The sequence below is a fragment of the Atractosteus spatula genome, assembly GCF_055471065.1.
Source record: "Atractosteus spatula isolate fAtrSpa1 chromosome 10 unlocalized genomic scaffold, fAtrSpa1.hap1 SUPER_10_unloc_5, whole genome shotgun sequence".
Classification (NCBI taxonomy): domain Eukaryota; kingdom Metazoa; phylum Chordata; class Actinopteri; order Semionotiformes; family Lepisosteidae; genus Atractosteus; species Atractosteus spatula.
In genome coordinates this window covers 602,488-620,060 of record NW_028296625.1, presented here as the reverse complement: position 1 = coordinate 620,060, position 17,573 = coordinate 602,488, and the positions used below count along the sequence as shown (strand labels likewise).

Below are 17,573 nucleotides of genomic sequence, written 5' to 3'. Positions count from 1 at the left end.
ACTCAGTTCCTCCAGCATCTCAGTGTGGGAAATTCCCTTCAGACTAAAGAGACTCAGTTCCTTCAGCCTGTCACTGTGGGACACTCCCTTTAGACTAAAGAGACTCTGTTCCTTCAGCCTGTCAGTGGGGGACACTCCCTTCAGACTGAAGAGACAGTTCCTTCAGCCTGTCACTGTGGGACACTCCCTTCAGACTAAAGAGACTCAGTTCCTTCAGCCTGTCAGTGGGGGACACTCCCTTCAGACTAAAAAGACTCAGTTCCTCCAGCCTGTCAGTGTGGGACCCTCCCTTCAGACTAAAGAGACTCAGTTCCTACAGCCTGTCAGTGTGGGACACTCCCTTCAGACTTAAGAGACTCAGTTCCTTCAGCTTGTCAGTATGGTATACATCTCTGGAATTATTCCAGTGCAGCAGCATCTTTTGTTTTGTAACATGCTGACCACAACAGTGCACTATACTCTAAAACAGGACTTTGTCCTTGTTCTACAGCTGGGGAGGATTGTCAACTCAAGGCTCACGATTTTATTCATCCCTCCGTTGTCGCACCACTTCTTCCAGCTCAGGGTCGTGAGGGAGCAGGAGTCTATCCCAGCAAGCAACGGGCCCAGGGCAGGGTACGCCCTTGACAGGACGCCAGTCCATCACAAGGCACACACACACGCTGACACCAGGGCCAATATTCCCAGAGGCCAATATCCTACCAGTGTGTCTTTGAACTGTGGGAGGAAACCCATATGAACATGGGGAGAACATGCAAACTCCACACACAGCACCCCAGAGCTGAACCCCAGGACCTCAGCGCTACAAGGCACACATGCTCACCCCTGCTCAGTGCCAGAGGTCTAGCTGCTCTTTCGTCTGTTCAATTCCAGCTTTGTCCTGCTGTCTCCCCCCCAGGGTGATTGGAAATCAGATTCGGGGAGTCTGCAGAGCTATCAGGTGTGCCTGAGTTATCTGCAAAGTCTGGGAGCGCTTATCAGGGTCGAATCACACAAGCGCCAGTGCAGCAGCTCATCAAGATGAGAACGACACACAGCTGCGAAGATGGAATCAGAAAAGACAGGAGACCGATCCCTGACTCACCTCGGGACAGGAGGATCTTCTTTACGCGAAAGGTGGTGGGAGTGTGGAACAAGCTGCCCAGCCATGCTACTGAAGCTGGGCGGCACTTTCAGATCAGTTACGTAAAATCAAGCGGGCGAGAGGGGCTGAACAGCTCTGTGTGTGATTGGCTGTCTGCAGGGTTTAAGAGCGGCACAGCCCACAGACGGGCTCACACCGAGAGCTGAGTGAGTGGGCACATCGACACCACAGTGACCCCCAGAGTAAGTGTGTCTCCTTTGATCTGCTGTCTCCACACTCTCACTGGGCTTTACTGCACTCTACTGTGCTTTTACCACAATCTCACTGGGCTGTACTGCACTGTACTGTGTTTCTACCCTCATTTCACTGGGCTTTACTGCACTGTACTGTGTTTTTACAACAATCTCACTGGGCTTTTCTGCACTGTACTGTATTTTTACCACAATCTCACAGGGCTTTACTGCACTGTAGTGTATTTTTACCTTGATCTCACTGGGCTTTTCTACACTGTACTGTGTTTTTACCTCGATCTCACTGGGATGTACTCCACTGTTCTGTGTTTTACCACAAACATAGTGGGGTGTATTGCACTGTACTGTGTTTTTACCACAATCTTACTGGGGTGTATTGCACTGAACTATGTTTTTACCACAATCTCACTGAACTTTACCTGTAATGGACTGTTTTACCACAATCTCGCTGGACTTTACCTGTAATCAACTCTTTTACAATCTCACTGGGTTTTACTGCACTGTACTGTGCTTTCACCACACAATAACAAAGTATATCTTACTACAGTACTTGACAGAAAGTCTCAGTGCTGTGTGTGGCTGTGTAGGTTGCTGTATTGCCCTGATTGGACTGGGATTCGTCTGTGTTCAGTGACCAGCTGTGTGTTAAAGACACAGGTGTGCTCAGGGATACATACTCATCTGTCTGGTTTTCTCTAACAGATGGATGTGTTTCTCCTCCTGCTGTGTCTGGAGCTGCTGTCCTCAGTGAGAGCCAGTGAGTATTATTCTCACTCCTCCTGCTCCTTAGATCCTGAGCTGGAACTGAAGCTCTGCTGTGGTTCAGAGTGATATACATTTCTATTGAGTATTCAATCAGCAATCTAATTAGACACAATCTCAGAGCAGTTTCAGTTTAGTTTATTTGCCACAGGCGCAAGCGCAATGAGATGCTTATTTGCATGTAGGCTCCAATACAAAGACATTGAGGAAACACCAACTTCAACACACAACAACAGCAGCAGCAACAACGAAGCTGAATAACACACAGATAAAAGGCAGCACAAGCAGTGTGCAGTTGTAGAGTCACTGTAGAATTAGACAAGCTGACATCCTGAGGGAAGAAGCTGTCTCTGAGTCTGGAGATCCGTGTCTTTGTGCTCCTATAATGCTTACCAGAGGGTAATGGACTGGGCCAAACTGATCAACCTTGTGACACATTCCAGTCAGACATCAAGCTGCTGCCAAACCACACTGTGATCCCACAGGTGATACCACACTCTCAACAGAGCACCTGCAGACTGGAGTAAGAATACCTGAAGACAGAGAGATCACAGAGAATCCCTCAGTAATAAAACACACAACAGGACAGGAGACACAGTGAGAGAGAGGAGTTTACATAGAATCTCTCAGTAATACACAACAGGACAGGAGACACGGTGAGAGAGAGGAGATCACTGAGAATCCCTCAGTGATAAACACACACAACAGGACAGGAGACACAAAAAGAGAGGAGATCACAGATAATCTCTCAGTGATAAACACACACAACAGGACAGGAGACATAGTGAGAGAGAGGAGATCACAGAGAATCCCTCAGTAATAAACACACACAACAGGACAGGAGACACAGCGAGAGAGAGGACATCACAGAGAATATCTCAGTGATAAACACACACAACAGGACAGGAGACACAGTGAGAGAGGAGATCACTGCAAACCTCAGTAACAGGATGGGAGGTGTAATTCTGAGTGTCGTAAGAAAGCAGGAAACCAGTTGTCCTGAGAATTTGCCTCTTGTAACACTCTGTCTTTCAGAGTCTCATCAGTGTGACTGGTGCTACCATCGCGGGCAGTGTGGTAAGACACTGGAGTGAATCATCTAATCAATAAAATCCTGATCAGTGATTGATTAAGGAATGCTCTGATTAATGACCCTGAATGATGATTGGTTAAGGAATGGCCTGACTGAGGTCCAGTCTCTTGTCTACACAACCGATCAGTGTACACAGGCACTGTGTCCCTGTTACAGGCCCTTCTGCCTGGGTATCCAGGCCTTTTGGTCACTGCAATGGGCAACGTCAGTCTCCTGTGGACATCAGGACCTCCAGAGTGACCACTGACCCCAATCTGACTGAGCTGACCTTCACTGGGTACAGAGAGAAGAACATCATGAGAGAGCTGACCAACAACGGACACACAGGTAACACTGACACACACATTGACTGACTGAGACAGTGAGAGACTGACCGAGACAGAGACTGACCGAGACAGAGACAGTGACTGATCGAGACAGCGAGAGACTGACCGAGACACTGACTGACTGAGACAGAGATGGACTGACTGAGACAGTGACTGACCGAGACACTGACTGACTGAGACAGGGACTGACTGACTGAGACAGTGACTGACCGAGACAGTGAGAGACTGACCAAGACAGAGACTGACTGAGACAGTGACTGAGCGAGACAGAGACTGACTGACTGAGACAGTGAGAGACTGACCGAGACAGAGACTGACCGAAACAGTAACTGACCGAGACAGTGAGAGACTGACCGAGACAGAGACTGACTGAGACAGTGACTGACTGAGACAGAGACTGACTGACTGAGACAGTGACTGACCGAGACAGTGAGAGACTGACCAAGACAGAGACTGACCGAGACAGAGACTGACCGAGACAGTGACTGAGCGAGACAGTGACTGAGCGAGACATTGACTGACCGAGACACTGACCGAGAGACTGACCGAGACAGTGTGTGACTGGGACAGAGACTGACTGAGACAGAGACAGTGACTGAGACAGAGACTGGCTGACCGAGACACTGTCTGACTGAGACAGAGACTGACTGACTGAGACAGTGACTGACTGAGACAGTGTGTGACTGGGACAGAGACTGACTGAGACAGAGACTGACCGATACAGTAAGAGACTGACTGAGACGGTAAGAGACTGACTGAGACAGAGACTGACTGAGACACTGACTGACTGAGACAGAGACTGGCTGAGACAGCGAGAGACTGACCGAGACAGTGTGTGACTGAGACAGAGACTGGCTGAGACAGAGACTGACTGAGACACTGACTGACTGAGACAGAGACTGACTGACTACGACAGTGACTGACTGAGACACTGACTAACTGAGACAGAGACTGACTGACTGAGACAGTGACTGACCGAGACAGTGAGAGACTGACCAAGACAGTGTGTGACTGGGACAGAGACTGACTGAGACAGAGACTGACTGAGACAGAGACTGTCTCCTAACAACGGGTGCAGGGCCGAATTAGGCCAGTACCCACTATTGATAAACATACAGAAAAGAATATTCAAGTATTGGCTACACCTAAAAAACAGTGACCAAAATTCCTACCACCACAAAGCCCTGCTGAGCCAAGAGCTGAGCCCAAAACAGAGCCCCCTGAGCCAGCTGGTCCTGAGGCTCACCGACCTGAGCCACACCGACACTAACCAGCCTCAGGACAGCACTGCTAGAGCACCACAACCCAGACTCAACCACATCACAGCACAGATCAAACAGCAATATCTCACACACTGGGACACACACACACAGACACAACATAAACTGGAATGTTACAGAACCTTAAACAGACAATACACACTAGCTGAATATTTGACCAAAATAAAAAATAACAAACAGAAACAGACCCTGACGAAGTACAGGCTCAGTGACCACAACCTGGCCATAGAAACTGGGCGACACAGGCAGACCTGGCTGTCCAGAGAGGACAGGCTGTGCTCCCACTGCCAGCGGGGAGAAATAGAGACAGAGGTGCACTTCCTACTGCACTGTGACAGATACTCTGGGATTAGAGAAACATTCTTCCCGAAATTCAGAAATCTAATCCCAGAGTTCCCACACCTGCCAGAATCACAACGGGTCCCAATCCTACTGGGAGAGGGAGGAGGGAACTCAGTTGAACTGGCAGCCCAGTATGTGATCTCCTGTCACAGCCTGAGGAACAGTGAGTCTGTCTCCCAATAATGCTCCAGCCGCCTACAGAATATGTCAATATTGTATAATATGTCTTTGTTGTAAATGTCTGTAATATGTCTGTAGATTTTATTTTACTTCTATTTTTGTTTTGTTTCATGTAAATATCATTACTTTCATTTGCTTTGGCAACACTGATTGTACCCATCGGTCATGCTAATAAAGCACCTTGAATTGAATTGAATTGAATTGACTGACCGAGACACTGACTGACTGAGACAGTGACTGACCGAGACAGTGTGTGACTGGGACAGAGACTGACTGAAACAGAGACTGGCTGAGACAGAGACTGGCTGAGACAGAGACTGACTGAGACAGTGAGAGACTGACTGAGGCAGAGACTGACTGAGAAAGTGACTGACTGAGACAGAGACTGACTGAGACACTGACTGATCGAGACAGAGACTGACTGAGACAGTGTGTGACTGAGACAGAGACTGACTGAAACACTGACTGACTGAGACAGAGACTGACTGACTATGACAGTGACTGACTGAGACAGAGACTGACTAAGACAGTGTGTGACTGAGACAGAGACTGACTGAGACACTGACTGACAGAGACAGAGACTGACTTAGACAGAGACTGACTACGACACTGACTGACTGAGACAGAGACTGACTGACTAAGACAGTGACTGACCGAGACAGTTAGAGACTGACTGAAACAGTGTGTGACTGGGACAGAGACTGACTGAGACAGAGTCTGGCTGAGACAGAGACTGACTGAGACAGTAAGAGACTGACCGAGACAGAGACTGACTGAAACAGTAACTGGCCGAGACAGTGAGAGACTGACCGAGACAGAGACTGACTGAGACAGTGACTGACTGAGACAGAGACTGACTGAGACACTGACTGACCGAGACAGTGTGTGACTAGGACAGTGACATAAGCAGTGAGTGACTGGGAGAGTGATGGGAGCAATGTGTGACTGGGACAGTGACAGGAGCAGTGTGTGACTGGGACAGTGACTGGGACAGTGACGGGAGCAGTGAGTGACTGGGACAGTGACTGGGACAGTGACGGGAGCAGTGTGTGACTGGGACAGTGATGGGAACAGGGTGTTACTGGGACAGTGACGGGAGCAGTGTGTGACTGGGACATTGACAGAAGTAGTGAGTGACTGGGACAGTGACGGGAGCAGTGAGTGAGTGGGACAGTGGCGGGAGCAGTGAGTGACTGGGACAGTGGTGGGAGTAGTGTGTTACTGGGACAGTGACAGGAGCAGTGTGTGACTGGGACAGTGACGGGATCAGTGAGTGATTGGGACAGTGACAGAAGCAGTGAGTGACTGGGACAGTGACGGGAGCAGTGTGTGACTGGGACAATGACAGAAGCAGTGAGTGACTGGGACAGTGATGGGAGCAGTGAGTGACTGGGACAGTGGCAGGAGCAGGGTGTGACTGGGACAGTGACGGGAGCAGTGTGTGACTGGGACAGTGACTGGGACAGTGATGGGAGCAGTGATGGGAGACACCCTGGCTCTCTCTGGCTGTGTGTCTCAGTGCAGGTGACCCTACGGCCAGGGGCGGGGGTCAGTGGCGGGGGGCTCTCTGGCTGGTACTCCGCTGTCCAGTTCCACTTCCACTGGGGAAACTCCGCAGACTTCCCCGGCTCCGAGCACCTGCTGGACGGCCAGCGCTTCCCCATGGAGGTGAGGGGGCAGCGCGGGGCTGTGTGACTGTGTCCAGGGCTGTGTGACTGTGTCCAGGGTTGTGTGACTGTGTCCAGGGCTGTGTTACTGTTTCCAGGCTTGTGTCACTGTTTCCAGGGCTGTGTGACAGTGTTTTCAATGCTGTGTCACAGTGTTGTGTAACTGCTGTGTTGTGTTACTGTTTTCAATGTTGCATTACAGCATTCAGTGCTGTGTCATAGTGTTGTGTAACTGCTGTGGTGCTGTGTTGTGTTATCAGCTGCACATCGTCCATGTGAAGAAGGGGAAGAGTTTGCCTGCAGCTCTGGTTGATCCTGAGGGCATTGCTGTCCTGGGCTTCTTCATAGAGGTCAGTACTGAGAGAGAGAGAGACAGGACACTGAGAGAGAGAGACAGGACACACAGAGAGAGAGACAGGACACACACACACACAGAGACAGGACACACAGAGAGAGAGGATACACAGAGAGAGAAAGGACACACAGAGAGAGAGAGAGACAGGACACACAGAGAGAGAGACAGGACACAGAGAGAGAAACAGGACACAGAGAGAAGGAGAACACATTGAGAGAGAGACACAGAAAGACAGAACAAAGTGAGAGAGGACAGAGAGAGGACAGGCATGATGACAGAGAAGTGATATGTGATAGTGAACGTCTGAAATGACATGGGGTTCATCTGTCGAGCCAGCAAAGCTGTCTGGTTGAGCCCCAGTGTCCAGCAGAGGGCAGTGTTCCTGCAGGAAGATGAGTGTGCAGGCTCTCAGCTCCTGGGGTTCCCCGGGGTCACTGTGTGTGTCCAGTGGCACTGTCCAGTCCAGAGACCAGCTGATCTCAGACATGTGGAGATGAAGACCACAGACTGGGGCACAGAAAGCCTCTCTTTGGGTTGCTAGGCGACAGAGGCAGGTGGCACTCCTGAGGGCTGGAAGACACTGACGTCACTCCTGAAGGAGGTCGCTGGGACAGGTGAGGTGACAGGAGAGGAGTGTCCAGCCAGTGAGGGTCCATCAGCGAGCGCTCTCGGTTAAGGATGCGTCTCTCTCTCGTTCCCCCACAGGCTCCACTAAGACTCTGGCTCTGTCCCTCTCCCTGGACGAGCTGCTGAGGGGGGTGGACCGCTCCAAGTTCTTTCGCTACAGGGGGTCCTTGACCACCCCTGACTGTAATGAGGCTGTGGTATGGACCGTGTTCCAGGAGCCAGTGAGGGTCAGCAGAGATCTGGTGAGAGACAGGCGGACGTGTGTGTGTGTCTTAAACATGTTTGTATTGAGCTGTTAGTGTCCAGTCAGTGTGTCTGTATTAATCCCTCTCTCTCAGTGCAGTGTTAATGTACTGGAGTGTCCAGTCAGTGTGTCTGTATTAACCCCTCTCTCTCTCAGTGCAGTGCTAATGTACCAGAGTGTCCAGTCAGTGTGTCTGTGTTAACCCCTTTCTCTCTCAGTGCAGTGTTAATGTCCTGGAGTGTCCAGTCAGTGTGTCTGTATTAACCCCTCTCTCTCTCTCTCTCTCAGTGCAGTGTTAATGGACTGTAGTGTCCAGTCAGTGTGTCTGTATTAACCTCTCTCTATCAGTGCAGTGTTAATGTATTGGAGTGTCCAGTCAGTGTGTGTGTATGAACCCCCCTCTCTCTCTCAGTGCAATGTTCATGTACTGGAGTGTCCAGTCAGTGTGTCTGTATGAACCCCTCTCTCTCAGTGCAGTTTTAATGTACTGGAGTGTCCAGTCAGTGTGTCTGTATGAACCCCTCTCTTTCAGTGCAGTTTTAATGTACTGGAGTGTCCAGTCAGTGTGTCTGTATTAACCCCTCTCTCTCTCAGTGCAGTGTTAATGTACTGGAGTGTCCAGTCAGTGTGTCTGTATTAACCCCTCTCTCTCTCCAGATTGACCAGTTCACTACAGTCCTGCACTTGGCTGATGTTTATCGCCCTGTCTTGCCTCTGAATGGCCGCAGTATCTTCTCCTCCCCTGCTGTCGGGCTGGCCCTGGGTGCGAGCTCCAGGGATGGAAGCAGTCCTGACCAGCTCCTCACTGGAGCTGAAAAGGAGCTGTACGTTCTGTCTGGCTAAGGGAACAGGGGGCCGTTGTTGAGAAAGTAATTGTTTTCACTCTACATCTGCATTTGAGACATCTTTCCTCTCTCTCTTCCTGAGTCAGGACCACTCATCGCTCTCTCCTTTGGGTGCAGCTGCATGGCTCCTAATCATAAACATAACATCCCCGCAGTAAGTTACAGGGGCTGTGAAGTCATTTGGGGATTGTATGATGTATGAAGCACATGAAATCATATCAGGACTTTGTGATGTCATGGTGGCACTGCTCTGTCTGTATTACATCCTGCTTATTCTGTGTTTTAATAATTACTACTGCTTGAGAATCTGTTTGAAATATTTAATAAATGCTGGGCAGTCCCGCCTGAGGAGATACGCCAGCACCTTCTCTCTGCATCGAACCCGAGCTCACACTCACCCTCCCCTGTCCTGCGACAGGACTTCAACACATTAGCACGCGAGTCACTGCCTCAAGCTGAAGTTACAGTTCAGCTACCTGCTTGTGCAGAGACCCGACAATCCCTGTTTAGAGGCTGCCAGGACCCCCAGATCTCTCCCCAGCACTGGCCCTGTCTCATTCTCACCTACTGATGACAACCTCACCTGTCACGCAGATGAAATGTCCACCTCCTCGGTGTCACTGTCCAGCCATTACTGGGTTCATCCTGGTGCCTCTGACAGGGAGTCTTCCTCGTGACTTCATCCACAGCCTTTAGATTCAGGGCTTTCAACTGGAGCACAAGAGCGGAAACTAGCTGGAAGTGCATCTCAAACTGAGAACAGGAGCACATCCTTACACAGAGGGTGGTGGGAGTCTGTAGCAAGCAGCCCAGCCATGTTCTTGAAGCTGATATACAGACTTCTTTTCAGAAAGAACTGGATGTGGGTCGACATTTCTTCATACTTCTTCATTGCTTTTTACAAGCCCACGTTTCTCTCCATGAAGAAAAAAATGTGTCGCTGCCACCAAACAGATGTAAAACCCTGGGCTGGGTTTAGGGTTTTGGGCTTTCATATGAAGAAAAACAGAGTTTTCACTGGCCGATTATCACACTTGATTGGGAACTGAAATAAAGAAAAAAGAAAAGAGTAACAGACACAGCGCGTCCACACCGTACTTCCCCCTGAGACAGAGATCAAATAAAACTGCTCTCACACTAAACAAACCACCACAGGAAAAATAAACCCAATAAGAAATAAAATACACAATACAGAATATGCTGATGTGACCCTGTCTAAGGATTAGACTGGCTGTAGCTGCTTACAGACACAGTGCTGGCTACAAACTACAACTCCCATAAACACCCTGAGCCACTTCCTGTCTGCGTCACAGTCCCTATTCCTCCTGGCTGTGGTGACATCAGTGGGTCCCTTCCCGTTCTGGCAGCTTCACAGCCTCCGGTGCGCGCAGGAGAGACTCACACAGGATTTCATTTTTAAAAGTTTATTTTCTTAAAATTAGAAAAAAAAACATGGGAGGGTTTCCAGAGATATTTACAAGTCAGGAGTACAGCAGGCTGGTAGCGAGTTATCTCGCCCTCTCTGGTACATGTTATTTTTCCCTGTTTTTTTTTTTTATTTAGTATAAACATGACACAACATCATCATTTCTAAAATTACTATTATATTTATGACATCATCTCAGAGGACAGAGAGCTGGGAGAGAGTCAGCCTGTGTTCATAAGTCAGTGACGGGTTTAATCTCCACACTGACAGCAGGCAGCAGCTCAAGGTCCTTATCTGAATCAACAGTCCAGAAGTCAGGATAGATCTTCTCCCCCTGAGTTAAGACCATGTCAGTGAAAGTGTAGAGATGAGCTCTGGACTCCACTGTGTAAAAGGAGACCTTCCTCTCCTCAATATCCACACACACCCCCAGCTTCCTGGGCCACAGACGGCTGGGGAGATCAGTCTCAGGGTCAGTGAGAGCACAGAAACCAGGGTAAAACTCCAGACACCAGTAACCCTGCTGGGGAGAGAAGCTGAAATCTCCTTTCCTCTCTGCAGACTCTCTGGTCACTCCTATTCTCCACCACTCATTCACCTCCACCTCCCAGTAGTGTCTCCCTGAGGTGAAGGCCTCCCTGCTCACGACACAGGGACAGTAATCAAATCTGTGAAGATTGTCAGAGAGATTCTTCCTCTGTCCCAGTCTCACTATCTTCCCATCCTCAGACAGGCTGAGCCCACAGTGAGCTGTATCAGGGTCCAGAGTCACAGCAGCTGGGGAATAAAACAGCAAACATCACAACAGGCTTCTGCCGATTACAGTCCAATTCAACTCCATTAGACTGTGAAATGTCTTTGTCCCCAAACACACCGAGAGAGAAACACAAGTCAATTACTAATGACTTCTCTTCCCTTCCAGAGAAACGACATCTTCTGTCATTGTTTCACTGAGTATTACACATGGGAGTGATCCCCAATGTCCTCTAAATACAAACATTAAACATTAGTTTTCACAGCGATGAAACTTTATTTTTTTAAACGACATTATTAATGAACACAGGACCAACCAGACTGCAAGAGAAACTACAGCCCGACCACTCCCTTTCATACACTTCAAAACCCACCACAACGACCTGTATACTGTAAGAAACTGGACAGCCTGTCTGTTAAACCGGTTTATTTCAAATCTCAGCTCAGCAGGTCTTTCATCTTCTCTAAGACCATTTTCCTGATGATGCAAAATAAAAAAGTGCAGAATTCAAAGACTGCATAATGCCCGTTTGTTACAGAAAAAAAATATAGTGGAAAAAGCAAAGCCTTACTGAAATATAAGAAAGCTTTCACACTTACTTTGAAAATGTGAGGAAATATCCAAAGTATTCAATTTAAACCAGAAATAACACATCCAGAAACCCTGAGAGAAACAGAGGCGCTCATACTGACTTCAGACTGCTCGCGCTTAGCTGTCCGCATCTCTGACAGGAGACACCAGCTGTCAATCAGTGATCTCTATCCACTGAGAGACAGGGGCGGGGCTTATACATGATCAGAGCGAATGGAGGTTTTAATCAATTAAATTCAAGAAGCTTTATTCGCATAACCAGTGAATACTGACTTAATACTCTCCTGATACTAAATACTTAAGTATAAACTCTCAATACTTAATAAATACTACCCTTCATTCGTCTGCAGGTCAATCTAGTGAAGATCAAAGAGATTCTTTTCAGTTCTTATTGTTTTATTCCTGGAGAATAGAAAGGCTGTAAAAAAGAGCCTATCCAGTACAAATAGTAGAAATATATTGGACATGGCCTGGAAAAATAGGTATCTACATGTGCTACATTTTGAAAAATCACTTTTGAAGAATTTTTTTTTTTGGGGGGGGTGGATATTTCTTCCTAGTGTGTGTACTGAGTAATATATATATATAAATCTGATGTTTTAGACTTGATGTCCAGGTGGTTCCTTGAATTCAGACCACGAAATAGGCCTGTACTCTCTATCCTGTCCAAGATATTGCAAGATGTTCAGGACACAAACACTCCAGGTGGAAATGACCTTTGAGGGGCTGGAGGTTAAAAAGGTTCAGCTCTGAAAACTGGAATATTAACATAGACAGAGGAAAGAGGGAAACAGAAGAAGAAACGGTGATATTATAATGTTTCTTCCTGCTGACCCATCAGCCTTGTTGACATGTGAAGAGAAGCAGCCATTTCCCAGACAAGAGAGAGGCCTACAGGTTTCAGAGGAACCCCTGTACCAGAGTCCCACTGCTGCCTCTCACAGTTTACACACTGACCATCTCACACTAAAGAGACCTTCTGGACTCAAGAACACAATAACCCCAGACACTAGGGCTTAAAACAGCATCTCTACCATCAAGAAGAGACAGACCTACCTGCAGCACTGCACAGCCACTGCCATTCAGAAACACAGCGATAAAGACACTGTTAATCACAGACACACACTGGAACACAGAGATACAGATACTGTTAATCACAGACACACACTGGAACACAGAGATACAGACACTGTTAATCACAGTCACACACTGGATCACAGAGACACGGACACTGTTAATCACAGTCACACACTGGATCACAGAGACACAGACACTGTTAATCACAGACACACACTGGGCTCCATATTGAGACAAAGATGTCACTACAGTTTTCATTATAAATCTCATAGTACAAAAATTAAGGGGTCAGGGGTAATGAAATTCACTGGAGACCAGTAATGCTTTCTTGAACTGGTTTCTTTCAAGAGACTAAATGTTAAAATTACAAGACAACTTCAGACATACAGTATCAGTATTAAAAAAAAATCTGGAGCTCAGCTTCATTCACACTGAAACCAGTGTGAAACCTCCTCTTTATTGCTCATGTTCTAAGAATTGAAAAAATACATTAGTAATTTAGAAATATTTAAGAATGGACTTCTGTGATGTGTTATTTTTCTAATTTATTGTTAGTGTTGCCCAGGCTTTTCTGATCCAACGGAATTGCCCTTTTGGGAGCTCTCTGCCCCCCAGTTTAAATACCGCTCTGTCCTCCACACACACTGTTCCCCAGCACACTGACAGGGAGAGAGCTGGAGCCCAGCAGGAGCTGTGATTTTACATACAGTGGACTTACGCAGGTCAGGGATGGGGCTGCCTTCACCTGTACAGAAGAAAGGAGAGGGTCAGTACTGAGCTGTAGTGTCCTGGTGGACACTGTGTCAAGCACAGACAATACTGGGGTTATACCCCAGACAGGTGAACAGGGCAAAGGTCATGTAAAGATATAGTTTATAGTGTGACAGTGCGTGGGTTATCAGGCTGTGCTGCTCGCTGGCTTTATGTCTAATATCTCTGAAGGAGATCAAGCACCAGCGTGAAAACTCTCACAACCAGCTGCCCACTGAGACCCAGCAGTGTGGGCCTGGCCAGTACCTGGAGGGGAGACTCTTGGGAGAGCTGAGGCTGCTGCTGGAAGAGGTGTTAGTGGGGCCAGTAGGGGGCGCTCACCCTGAATGCTCCAGTACAGTGACGGGGACACATATCCTTATTATGTAGGATCAAGAGGTCAGCAGTGAAATAGTGTTCTTACCGTCAGTTGTGTAAATATTGTAATAATGGATTTTGTAATCTCCACTATGTTTATTAAAATGCTCCACTGTGTATGATTCATGATTTGTACCCATGACTTGTAGTCTGCTACAGACTGTGAGCTTTTCATAGTAAAAAGGTTTTGATTTAGGTTGTGTGATTTTATAGCTCAGTCAGTCCAGCACAGACATGACTCCACTGGCTGAATGACAACATGATCACTGTGAAAGGAGATGAGGTTTTCCAAAGGAATATGATGTGAACCTGCAGGGAATCTCAGTTTACACTGATTCTCATTCTCCTTAACCTTTTATCAGTGCATTTCTCACCAGGAATCAATACTAATTAATATTGGTGCTCAATAGCAGTACTGTGTCTGTATCTTCACCAGGAAACAGACCTACCTGCAGCACTGCACAGCCACTGCCATTCTGAAACACAAAGATGCAGACACTGTTATTCCCAGTCACCCACTGGACCACAGAGATACAGACACTGTGAATCACAGTCACACACTGGAACACAGAGATACAGACACTGTGAATCACAGTCACACACTGGTAAGAAAATGTCAGTACAGTCAGTGCTGTCAGTCAGCAGAGTTTCACACATTGTACATACAGCATCTGCAGAAAGAGAGTAAGCATTGTATTAAAGACCTTAATTGCTTCTTACCTGTTATTATACCAGAGTTTATACTATAGTCTGCAGTCAGTTCATTTCAGGATCCCCAGTCTCCACTGCAGTGTGGATCAGAGTGTCAGTGAGTGTGAGCAGCAGTGGCTGTAAGACTGGAGTCTCACTCGGTAAGACTGAGCAGCACAATGCAATAAGACACACAGACACATCACAGGACACCCTGGAGTCTTGTGCTTGAGCCACTGAGAGAGATAAGAAATAAATACAGTCTGCAGTCTCCAGCACTGAGGGATATTTCATATTTAAATAACCATCCATTAATACTGAATTCTGTTCACTGTTCAGTCAGATGAGTGAAAGTGTGGGCTGCTCTCACACAGACTAAGGGTCCTGTACCCACAGTGACCAGTATCACTGACTGAGATACAGAGATGTCCTTCTCACTGGTCATACTGCCTGATCTCTGGACATCAGCTGGACAGTGAGAGATGACCAGTCACACACCATGGTGAGCACATCTCCACACCAGGCCTGATACAACCTTAGAAATACCGCAAGACTACGCCCTATGCTATCATTAACTGTGGCTGAAAAGCTGATCAACATATTTGTATTCTCTCGAATTGACTACTGCAATGCTCTACTCCCTGGGGTATCTAAATCTACTCTGAACAAGCTGCAGTATGTCCAAAATTCAGCAGCCAGAATCCTGACCAGGTCTAGTGCAAGTGTTCACATTACTCCTATGCTGGAGTCCTTGCACTGGCTTCCGGTCAAATTCCACGTAGACTTTAAAATCCTCATGCTCACCTATAAGGCTTTACATGGCTTGGCACCTCAATACCTGTCTGAACTTTTATCGCCCTACTCCCCACCTCGTAACCTCCGCTCTTCAAATTCTGCCCTCCTTACTGTCCCCCAAGCCCGTCTACATTGTATGGGCGACAGGGCCTTCTCCTGCTATGCCCCCAAGCTCTGGAACTCTTTGCCCAAGGATATTAGAAAGTCACCTTCTCTAAACTCCTTCAAATCCAGACTCAAAACCTTCTTCTTCAGAAAAGCCTTTACTTAACTGGTTCCATTCTTCACCCCTCTGCTCTTCTTAGTACCACCTTCCACGGTCTCCTCTATTGTTATTGTTGTATTGTTGTAATTATAATTGTGTCCTATCTTGTGAAATCTTCTTATTTATTGTTGTAGTCTTCTTATTTATTGTTATTGTCATCCTGTAAAGCGCTTTGAGAAGCCACCTTTAAAGGCGCTATATAAAATAAAGTTTATTATTATTATTATTATCCAGGAAGACTGACAGAGACAGTATTAGTCTGACACAGACTGGGGCCCAGCTGGCTGAACACAAGCAGTCAGAGCAGCTGTGTTGTTCCAGCATTACAGACACTGTGTGTGACAGCAAGACATAGGCAGGACCCCCACAGTGTCAAGATACAGACTGTTCACTCAGGACAGGGGGCTGATGGGCTGTTGTCAGTCTGAAGCGAGATTTTGTGAAGAAAATGTGTCTTTGACACATTAGAAGAGAGCAAAGAGGACTGATATTCATACAAGCAGCATTTCTTACTTTATAGTTTGTGCTGCCAGTTAGTTTCTTTCACCCATGCAAGTGGTCTAAAACTAAAGTTTTCATTAAAATATTAATTTTCAAAATGTGCATTGGGACCAAACTGAGAGTCAAAACTGAGTAAGATCTCCTTATTTACATTGTGGTACAGGAATGTCTCTATTTCTCTGTAGCTTCTATTGCTTTTTTAAATCTTCACAACTGATCAAATACCTGTGTATTACTGACGGATAATACAATTCAGTGCAATATAGTTCATTACAGTAGAGTACAGTAAACTGCAGAACAACAGTGCACTCAAATATAATTCATTAGTGTTTGTATTGGTGGATCTGTGATCTCAGAGACATAGAAGATCACTTACCCAGTTCTGTGAGGATGACAGAGATGGCTAGAAACAATAAGACATGATTTAGACCATCAGAGCTCCGGTGTCTGATGACACTCAACTTGGTTTAAGTTTTCAATTTCAAATTGGCAGTTAATAGCTCCTTCCATAAATAAACTGTCAATTATAAGAAAAGTGTTAATAAACAAGTTGTTCTACGTGGACCTTTTATCATAATAACAGACAATTCAGTTAGAAAACTGGTGCAGGATCATTTACAGAGGAGCTCCTGCTGAAATCACTACAGGACACAGCACAGAGAGTCTGACTGATTTACTCACCATTGAGTTTCTCCTGCCCTGTAAAGAAACACAGACAGGACAGTGAGTGACACAGCATCAGGGCTGCAGAAGCTGAAAAAAAATACATCAGCCATGTTTTCTATTACAAATATTCAATATTTCACTGCACAAAATAACATAAGAGACAGAATCCTTGCAGGTCGTTCTGCTCCTCTAGCCATACGTTTGACAGTAATTGATCCACAGATCTTATTCAACCCTTTCTGCTGTGAACTTCCAAAGAACTGACCCCTCTTATCCCTGTTCTCTCTGATAGATGAGAAGGTCTGTCTCTCTCCAGGTCATCTGTGATTTCTGTGATAGATTAGCAGGTCTGACACTCTCTACCATTCATCTGTGATTTCCCCTTTAAGGGTCCCCACCCTCTCCTGTCACATGATCATGTTTGACCAATGAACACAGAGCTCATGAATATACTGTTCCAGACTGAGGGAAGGTCACTGCCATCATGGGCTGAAATAGACAGGAAGGGTTAGGGGGTCTTTGAATGGGCTTCACTATGGTGACAAAGATAGATACTCTGGAATCAGAGGACTGCACTACTCTGTAAGTGAATCCTTAAACTACTGCAGCTGTGTGTGGTTGTCA

The 17,573-nt window shown here is 46.9% G+C and overlaps 1 protein-coding gene and 1 long non-coding RNA gene across 3 annotated transcripts; one reads left to right on the top strand and one right to left on the bottom strand.

Annotated features, from left to right (window-relative positions):
* Window positions 1–1,280: 1,280 nt before the first annotated feature.
* Window positions 1,281–9,294, top strand: LOC148812048 (carbonic anhydrase 4-like). 2 transcript variants are annotated; one of them, XM_088908681.1, is made up of 9 exons: window positions 1,281–1,326; window positions 2,038–2,092; window positions 3,133–3,174; window positions 3,347–3,517; window positions 6,838–6,986; window positions 7,246–7,335; window positions 7,882–7,954; window positions 8,046–8,209; window positions 8,869–9,294. In XM_088908681.1, exons 2-9 carry the CDS (start codon window positions 2,038–2,040, stop codon window positions 9,052–9,054), a joined length of 930 nt encoding a protein of 309 aa, XP_088764807.1. In that variant the 5' UTR covers window positions 1,281–1,326; the 3' UTR covers window positions 9,055–9,294. The 2 variants fall into 2 exon arrangements, with proteins under 2 accessions (XP_088764807.1, XP_088764808.1); XM_088908682.1 differs by lacking the exon at window positions 3,133–3,174.
* A 4,332-nt stretch (window positions 9,295–13,626) lies between these two features.
* On the bottom strand, window positions 13,627–17,127 carry LOC148812047 (uncharacterized). Its single transcript, XR_016086357.1, has 5 exons — window positions 16,965–17,127; window positions 16,660–16,686; window positions 14,753–14,958; window positions 14,482–14,508; window positions 13,627–13,649 (listed from the first exon to the last, which is right to left on the bottom strand). It is a non-coding gene; the product is annotated as an uncharacterized LOC148812047 (long non-coding RNA).
* Between the last annotated feature and the right edge of the window lie 446 nt (window positions 17,128–17,573).

Bases quoted from the DNA above. Each gene is read 5' to 3' on its own strand.
- LOC148812048 (XM_088908681.1), top strand. From the start codon at position 2,038: ATGGATGTGTTTCTCCTCCTGCTGTGTCTGGAGCTGCTGTCCTCAGTG. The intron at 7,336-7,881 runs GTCAGTACTGAG...TTGGGTTGCTAG, and splicing joins TCCTGGGCTTCTTCATAGAG to GCGACAGAGGCAGGTGGCAC. The intron at 8,210-8,868 runs GTGAGAGACAGG...CTCTCTCTCCAG, and splicing joins TGAGGGTCAGCAGAGATCTG to ATTGACCAGTTCACTACAGT.